Raw genomic sequence first — 9522 nt, 5'->3', positions numbered from 1 at the left:
AAAGAAGGAAAGAAATTCTAACAAATGAACTTTTAAGAAGGCACACCTGTTAATTGAAATGCATTCCAGGTGACTACCTCATGAAGCTGGTTGAGATAATGCCAAGAGTGTGCACGTCTGTCATCAAGGCAAAGGGTGGCTATTTGAAGAATCTCAAATGTAAAAAATATTTTGATTTGTTTAACACTTTTTTGGTTACTACATGATTCCATGTGTTATTTCATAGTGTTGATGTCTTCATCATTATTCTACAATGTATAAAATAGTACAAATGAAGAAAAACCCTTGAATGGGTAGGTGTTCTAAAACTTTTGACTGATAGTGTACATATTACCTCAATTACCTCGACTAACCAGTTCCCCCGCACATTGACTCTGTACCGGTACCCCCTATATGTAGTCTAGCTATTGTTATTTTACTGCTGCTCTTTAACTACTTGCTACTTCTATTTCTTATTCTTATTTGTATTTTTTTAAACAAGCATTGTTGGTTAGGGGCTCGTAAGTAAGCATTTCACTGTATGGTCTACACCTGTTGTATTTGGCGCATGTGTAAATAAAATTTGATTTGATCAGTTCACAGTCGTCTTGACACTTTCCTATGTGCAGCGCAGGTCAGGAATATTTTTGTCTCCTTTTCGTATCCAAAATATGTAACATGTGCGTAGGCTGACTGGAGCTGGTGCTGTGATGAATCATTTATCATATTTCCCCCCTTCCAGGTACACATTCATAATAATATATATTTTTTAATGGAAATATGTTACAGGCGTTTGTGTGTGCCATGTACACGTTTTTGGGTGTTTTGTGTTGTAGAATATTGAAATTGTATAGAAATGCAGTAGTTGAGCTTAATTTTTATTTGTGAGAATTACAAAACATCTTGGGATGACTATAGGAGCTGACAGACATTCTTACCTTTGAGCAAATGGGATGTCTCTAAATCTTAATGGTAAATCCAACTAGTCTTTTAGGGTTACCAAGTCTCTTAATCTACCATCAGACGCCATCTCTGAAATAGCCGAATCCACTGAATTTGAAGGGATGTCCACATACTTTTGTATATCTAGTGTATAATGCGTTGCAACAGTGCTAGGGTGAAATTGGTATCTCAAAGCAGAAAGACAATCATTTGAGATCAAAAGATCATTCAAGTTTGGATTTGGTAATCCATTTTGGAATTGGTTTTATGAGGTAGCGATAGGATTGTTTTAATGCCACAAAAATGAGGATATTGATCCCATCAGAAGGGGGGATTCAGGGTGGATTTAGAAAGGTGAAATGTAGTGTAATTGAGACATTTCAGTGTAACTAATATGGGGATCTTTGTAAAATGTCCTACCTGAAGGTTACCAACTGTATCCCCCTACACCTTCATGTAAAATACATATGGTTTTATTTAACCAGGCAAGTCAGTTTAGAACAAATTCTTATTTACAATGATGGCCTAGGAACAGTGGGTTAACTGCCTTCTTCAGGGGCGGAACAACAGATGTTTACCTTGTCAGCTCGGGGATATGATCTAGCAGCCGTTCGGTTACTGGCCCAACGCTCTAACCGCTAGGCTTCCTGCTGCCATAATATATTACACCAATGCGATTTTAACGATCCAGGAAATTAATTTGTTTATTCTTTTCAGACACTTAAATAACTCTAAACCTAACAAGCTTAATTTCTAAGCACCCATGTAAAAATGTAGACGTACATATTCAGATGCACACACACACACACACACACACACACACACACACACACACACACACACACACACACACACACACACACACACACACACACACACACACACAGAATAATTTCTTACTTGTGCTGTGTTTCTTCCCCTTTGTCCTCTGAACTGTCCATCTTGTTCCTCTGATGGGTGTAGAAGAGTGGTTGTTTTTCCAATGTACTAAACAATTCTCTAATGTGACGTACATCACTGCTCCTAGCATTCTTTGGTTGAACTTGTTTAACCTGTTCAACAAGTCTGTCTGTACATATTAGAGTGTCGGGTGAGGTCACAACCCTTGTTTACTGGCTGCCTTTACTAGTTGGGGCGGTAAAGTTGAGCTCTGCTTGGCAGAGTTGGAAACTGCACTAGTGTTTCACAGTTTATACTTTGAGGACGGAACATAGAAAATGAGACAGTTGATACCAAATGTTGTAGCAATGCTTTTTATTTACCACCAGTTAGGATTCCATGGCATACAACATTTTCAATATGTTTTCATTTTCAGAAATATAAAGGAAATTGCTCACTTGACATTTTCTATCACTGTAAAGATAAATGTATACATCTGACACATCTACAAGAGCCTCACATGGAAGTCAAGGGCATTCCTCACCAATATAAACTCTGAGTTACACTTAATAGTATGCCAGAGCCTGTCTTTGTGTCTGTGTTGTATTCTGCCTGTAACCCCCACTTGTTTAAAAAAGAGAAGCATTTATACATGCTGATGGTCCTAACAACATCTGGTATTTAGCACTCCCCAGCAGTTGTCTTGCACAGGGAAACTGAAGACCCACGATACCACATCCTAAATCCTGGGTAGAGGGGCTCGGTGAATGTGTTGTGGAAAGTATGCAGGTGGGTCAGTGTGTCAGAGGAGACACTGTAGAAGGACAGAGTGCCGGCAGGCCAGTCCAGAAACACTCCTACTCTGTGAGAGCGAGAGGAGGGTGCAGGTATGGTAATGTTCTCCTTGTTGTGCCTGGCATTGAAGTAGTCATCATAACAACTGAGACTCCAGGACATGTCATTATGTCCAATTCCACACTCATACCCTAATCCTCTCCTGCAGATTCCTTTATATGTCACTCCTATACGAATCTCTTGCCCAGTCCACTCTACCTCCCAGTAACAGCGCCCAGACAGGCCCTCTCTACACAGCACTTGTGACCATTTTTCAAATCTCTCTGGGTGATCAGAATACAACTGTTCCTCTTCCGCTCGTCTCACTTTTCTGTTCCCCTCAAACAGAATGAGCTTTCTGTGAGCTGTGTTTGGGTCCAGTGTGAGTTCACAGGCATCTAATGAAGTAGAACAAGACCAGTTAACATTATTATGACAGGTAGCCGTTTAGCACCCCAAATCTCGCAATCAAGACTTACGTTTCTTCAGTGTTGACTGTAACCCGCACTCTGCACCATGGTCCACACTGCTGGAAAAGTAGCATTATGAGTAGGATTATCACTGCTAGGGTTGCAAATGACCCCAACCATGCCTGCTTGTCTTCATTTAAGGAGCCACATTCACTTTATATATGTTCAAATTCTATTTTACACTATATAATGGTGTAAAAAAATGATATTGTTTGCTTATTTTTAGAATATTAATTTGCATTTTATTTGACAGGGTCTTATAGCATCCCCATGTGAAGTGTAACCAACTGCTCTTAATTTAAAACAAAACATTATTTAGCTAGTTCAAAACATGCTCTATGGTAGATGAATTGCTAAATATAACGAAGAACAACTGTTTGAATGAAACAAAAACCCCCTAGGTAAGTAAAAAATAAATAAAAAAATAAGCTTGAACTTGTTAAAAAAAAAGTCCCTGTAAATGTTTCTCTTTGCCGAATGTTATCTCCTTCATACTGTAGAAACCACATGACTTCTTGTCATTCCTTTTGTATGGTGTCATGTTTCATATCATGTAGGCCTATGGTGTTGTGTTGGCTAACTCTTTACTTAAGACATAAGACATACACCTTAAAATGCATTATGATGTGGTTACAATGCATTAAGACTTGTCATAAGTATCTATAAAGTTCTTATAATGTGTAAGTATTGTAGCAACCCTCGTAAATGTATTGGCCCTGTTTTTATGGACGTTCCATTATGTTGTTGTTGGCCATGCAATTGAGAGGGTTACTCAAGTATCACGGGTGCAGCCTGACTGTCAGCCTGTTATCTGCCAACTACAAGAATGGCAGGAATGTTTCTGTGTTCTTATGGTTGGTGGAGCTAGTTCAGTGTTATTGCAATGCATTGCTATTGTTCTCTCTCTTATGACTCTTACATTAAAAATAGCTGTTTTTTTTGGTGTGGACTACAGTCAAACATTACACTGTGCATAACTAATAAACTGTTTAATTTGAGAATTCTACAAGAGGTTCTGGACCTTCTTTCACTCATGCATTTATGACTTAGTGCTGTCATTACAGTTATACTGAATCAAGGGCAGGCTATTATCAGTTATTTTGAACTGGTAAAAAAAATTGCCACACCGAAAGATATGAGTTGACTCAACCTCCAAAGAAAATGACCGAAGTGGCCTTAACTGCAGGATTCAGAGATATGGCATGTCTTGCTCTTTTATGCCAGTGGAAAAATGTCTCCACTTTGTGGTGGCAAATGTTTAATAGTCTTATCTTATTCTCCCCATTCCTCTGATCAAATTGATATATGATTCCCTCTCCAAAAAAGTAGCTTCACATCTTTATGTGTTGTTGTATGGGATATATGCAATAGAATGTTCGCAGGCTGCTTAAGGAATGTTGAGACAAATTGGAATGTTCACAGGCCCATTGAAAATGACTGTATTTGGCCTCCCAAGTGGCGCAGTGGTCTAAGGCATCATAACTAGACCTGGGTTCAATCCCAGGCTGTATCACAACCAGCCGTGATCGGGAGTCCCATAGGGTGCCGCACAATTGGCCCAGCATTGTTCGGGTTAGGGGAGGGTTTGGCCGGGTGGGCTTTACTTGCTCATTGTGCTCTAGCAACTCCCTGTGGTGGGCTAGGCACCTGCAGGCTGACCTTGATTGTCAGTTGAACAGTGTTTCCTCTGACACATTGGTGTGGCTGGCTTCCGGGTTAAGTGGGTGGGTGTTAAAAAATGCAGTTTGGCGGGTCATGTTTTGTAGGACGCATGACTCAACCTTCGCCTCCTGACTCGTTGGGGAGTTGCAGCAATGAGGCAAAATCAAAATTGAGGAGAAAAGGGGATCAAATACAACATACATTTTTAAAAATGACTGTTTCAAACAACAATGGAATATTCTATTGGGTGGATGGCATCTTAAAAAACATGATATTTGATTAATTTTGGCCATCAGATGAAATTATTTACTTAAACTGTCTTATCATTGAAACAACAATGTTAGAAATAACTAAATTATTGGCACCCTTGATAAAGGTCAGCAAACTGTAAAATATATAATACGGACTGTAAAATATATATTACAAATACTAAGCTATATAGTATGCATCAATGGGGTGAAGGGCGGCAGGTAGCCTAGTGTTTAGAGCATTGGGCCAGTAACTTAAGGGTTGCTAGATTGAATCCGCGAGCTGACTAGGTAAACATCTGTTGTTCTGCCCCTGAACAAGGCAGTTAACCCACTGTTCCTAGGCCATCATTGTAAATAAGAATTTGTTCTTAACTGACTTACCTGGTTAAATAAAGGTCAAATAAAAAAGGGGGGTGGGGATCAGCCCATCCTGTCACTGAGTAGCTTACCAGAAACCACCCTCTGTATCCCTATAACTACAGGACTTGCTAACAGACTAGTAGATCAAGTTTCTTTGCGATGTGGTCACGCCAGTTGAACGGAATGATCCACATCCCCTTGGAAACCAAACACCTATTGACGAGACCTATCCTACTCATCCACCTGACAGGTGTGACATATCAAGAAACTGATTAAACAGCATGATCATTACACAGGTGCGCCTTGTGCTGGGGACAATAAAAGGCCACTAAAATGGTCAGTTTGTCAAGCAACACAATGCCACAGATGTCTCAAGTTTTGACGGTGCATGCAGATGGCATGCTGACCAAAAACAGTTGAATGAATAGTGTTTTTGGTACACTTCTGGAACAATGATGCTAATATTTTACAAGTAATATATATATTGCAAACCTGTCTAAATTGGTTGTGTTCTCTGCATAACTAAACTCAGCAAAAAAAGAAGCGTCCCCTTTTCAGGACCCTGTCTTTCACAGATAATTCATAAAAATCCAAATAACTTCACAGATCTTCATTGTAAAGGGTTTAAACACTGTTTCCCATGCTTGTTCAATGAACCATAAACAATTAATGAACATGCACCTGTGGAATTGTCATTAAGAGACTAACAGCTTACATATGGTAGGCAATTAAAGTCACAGTAATGAAAACTTAGGACATTAAAGAGGCCTTTAGACTGATTCTGAAAAACACCAAAAGAAAGACGCCCAGGGTCGAAGGACCAGACAGAACTGGCAAAAAGTGCTCTTCACTGACGAGTCGCGGTTTTGTCTCACCATGGGTTATGGTCGGATTCTAATTTATCGTCGAAGGAATGAGCGTTACACCGAGGCCTGTACTCTGGAGCGGGGTCGATTTGGATGTGGAGGGTCCGTCATGGTCTGGGGTGGTGTGTCACAGCATCATCGGACTGAGCTTGTTGTCATTGCAGGCAATCTCAACGCTGTGCGTTACAGGGAAGACATCCTCCTCCCTCATGTGGTACCCTTCTTGCAGGCTCATCCTGACATGACCCTCCAGCATGACAATGCCACCAGCCATACTGCTCGTTCTGTGTGTGATTTCCTGCAAGACAGGAATGTCAGTGTTCTGCCATGGCCAGCGAAGATCCCGGATCTCAATCCCATTGAGCACGTCTGGGACATGTTGAATCGGAGGGTGAGGACTAGAGCCATTCCCCCCAGAAATGTCCGGGAACTTGCAGGTGCCTTGGTGGAAGAGTGGGGTAACATCTCAGCAATAACTGGCGAATCTGGTGCAGTCCATGGGAGGAGATACACTGCAGTACTTAATGCAGCTGGTGGCCACACCAGATACTGAATGTTACTTTTGATTTTGACAACCCCTTTGTTCAGGGACACATTCCATTTCTGTTAGTCACATGTCTGTGGAACTTGTTCAGTTTATGTCTCAGTTGTCGAATCTTGTTATGTTCATACAAATATTTACACATGTTAAGTTTGCTGAAAAGAAACGCAGTTGACAGTGAGAGGACGTTTCTTTTTTTGCTGAGTTCATGATACTTCTTTAGTTATCACTAGGAATATTCCACCTATTATTGAAAGAGTTGTGGCCATGTCAGCCCAATCTAATTTAAACCAATGGAACTGGTTGGCGGCCATATTGGAGAATACAATTTGGTTAAATCAATAATAGTAATGCATTATTGTTTAGACTTCCCTAGCTTTATGAAAGTTTGGTGGAAAGCATTTTATAAAATTACCTTTACCTCTGGGTGTAATGCATTCCTATGGGATTTCATATAGGGAGCAATGTATTTCATGTCACATTTTATAATATGTAACTCAGTTGGTCGAGCATTGCAGGGTTGTGGGTTTGATTACCACGGGGAACGAGTACGAAAATGAATGCACTCACTATTGTAAGTCGCTCTGGATAAGTGTCTGCTAAAATGTAAATAATGTTTACACAATTTATAGAATATTGCATATCTATTTTAATCAATAGACATCAGTGAATGCTCCTCAAACATGCAATTGTTTTAATTGTTTTAATGTAATACATTTGAAACTACTTCAAATGTATTACATTTTACCACTATTCCGGTAATATTTAGCTAAATAGATATAACTGACGTCCCATCATTTTGTGTTTTCCTCATTGTAAACACACATTTTAATCCATTATTGGTCTTATTACACCAATTATTTATTCAGTTATGCCCATGCAAAATCAATGCAGTTCCTCCACATTGAAGTTAATGGATGCTAGGAATGAATATAGACAGAATCTATGATGACTCTGTATACTGTAGCAACAAACAAACAGAAACTTCCCCAATGGGTTTCCTAATTCTGTGTGAAATTTGGTGTAGGTATCATCTAGGGTACCATGAGATAATAGAGCACATCCTAATACTCACCATTCTGGCTCGATGTTCCCCAAAATGCCTACATGTATGGCCTTTGACCCCCCCACCCCCCAAGGTGGGCCCATAGAGATGCCATTACCATTCAAATTGTTTCATACCTTCATTTGTGTTAGATTATGAAGTTAATAACATATCAAATTACCTTAGGTTTGAGAAGATTGTTTCCCTGATAATACTACATTTCATTTCATACCCTCAATCCTATTGGCCCAGCTAACAGCATAGGGGTCATAACATATAACGCAGTGATAAGCACATTTAGCTACCTTCAATACGTGGATATCATACCAAAATATAACGCACAGACATGGACCCTAATGACAATCATCATTAGACTTTGCCACCACAAAGTGGACAAATATGTGATATTTAGACTAAGGACTATATGGAGTGTGATGCCGTCTGTAGATTTATGAAGTGTGTTCCTGTTATAACTCTGTCATGTTTCACTGTACGTTGGCTTTGAGTTATCCTGTTTTAACCCCCTATCCTAAACCTCAACTCTAACCTTAACCACTCAGAATAACCTTGATGGTTAAGTTTAGGCATTATTTCAGATATGTTGGTTCAATTTAGGGATTAGGGTTAAGTTTAGGCATTAATTGTGAGTGGTTAAGGTTAGGGTTGAGGTTTAGGATAGGGTTTAAAACAGGAAAACTCAAATTACAAAACAAGTGCCTAGCCACACACACACACAATCTCTCTCTCTCTCTCTCTTACTTGTGCAGTCTTTCACCCTCTCTGTCCTCTTCTAAACTCTCCATATTCTTCCTCTTATGAGTGTGGAACACTGATAAAAATGTGACTGTACGGAACAAATCTTTTATCAATGTGACATACTCTGCCTCCATCACCAAGTTGGACTTGTTCATCCAGTTTACATGACAATGATGGCTTACTGCAAACTGTGTATGAGTAACTACCTCTGTTGTTTCAAATCAAATCAAATTGTATTTGTCACATGCGCCGAATACAACAGGTGTAGAACTTACCGTGAAATGCTTACTTACAAGCCCTTAACCAACAATGAAATTCAAGAAATAGAGTTAACAAAAGAGGAGGAAGCCCCCCCCCCCCCCCCCCCCTTGTTTATACAGTATAAAAACAGGGGGGGGGGGGCTTCCTCTGATGTCAGGAAGCTTGGCTCCAATGATGTACTGGGCCGTACGCACTACCTTCTATAAATCCTATTACTTATCCTGATACCAGTCACTTTCTCTTAATCCTTGCCTACATGTACAGTTGAAGTCGGAAGTTTACATACACGTAGGTTGGAGTCATTCAAACTAATTTTTCAACCACTACACAAATTTCTTGTTAACAAATTATAGTTTTCTACTTTGTGCATGACACAAGTCATTTTTCCAACAATTGTTTACAGACAGATTATTTCACTTATAATTAACTGTATCACAATTCCAGTGGGTCAGAAGTTTACATTCACTAAGTTGACTGCGCCTTTAAACAGCTTGGACAATTCCAGAAAATTATGACATGGCTTTAGAAGCTTCTGATAGGATAATTTACATAATTTAAGTCAATTGGAGGGGGACCTGTGGATGTGTTTCAAGGCCTACCTTCAAACTCAGTGCCTCTTTGCTTGACATCATGGAAAAATCTAAAGAATTCAGCCAAGACCTCATTAAAGAAAATT

At 39.6% G+C, this 9522-nt stretch overlaps 1 protein-coding gene across 1 annotated transcript; it reads right to left on the bottom strand.

Annotated features, from left to right (window-relative positions):
- Positions 1–2158: 2158 nt before the first annotated feature.
- On the bottom strand, positions 2159–8740 carry LOC139365821 (stonustoxin subunit beta-like). The gene is made up of 3 exons (XM_071102892.1): positions 8589–8740; positions 3114–3163; positions 2159–3032 (listed from the first exon to the last, which is right to left on the bottom strand). Exons 1-3 carry the CDS (start codon positions 8738–8740, stop codon positions 2482–2484), a joined length of 753 nt encoding a protein of 250 aa, XP_070958993.1. The 3' UTR covers positions 2159–2481.
- Positions 8741–9522: the final 782 nt, after the last annotated feature.

Source organism: Oncorhynchus clarkii, chromosome 14, assembly GCF_045791955.1.
Source record: "Oncorhynchus clarkii lewisi isolate Uvic-CL-2024 chromosome 14, UVic_Ocla_1.0, whole genome shotgun sequence".
Taxonomy (NCBI): domain Eukaryota; kingdom Metazoa; phylum Chordata; class Actinopteri; order Salmoniformes; family Salmonidae; genus Oncorhynchus; species Oncorhynchus clarkii.
Note: the sequence above shows the minus strand (reverse complement) of the source record. Positions and strands in the feature narration are given on the sequence as shown.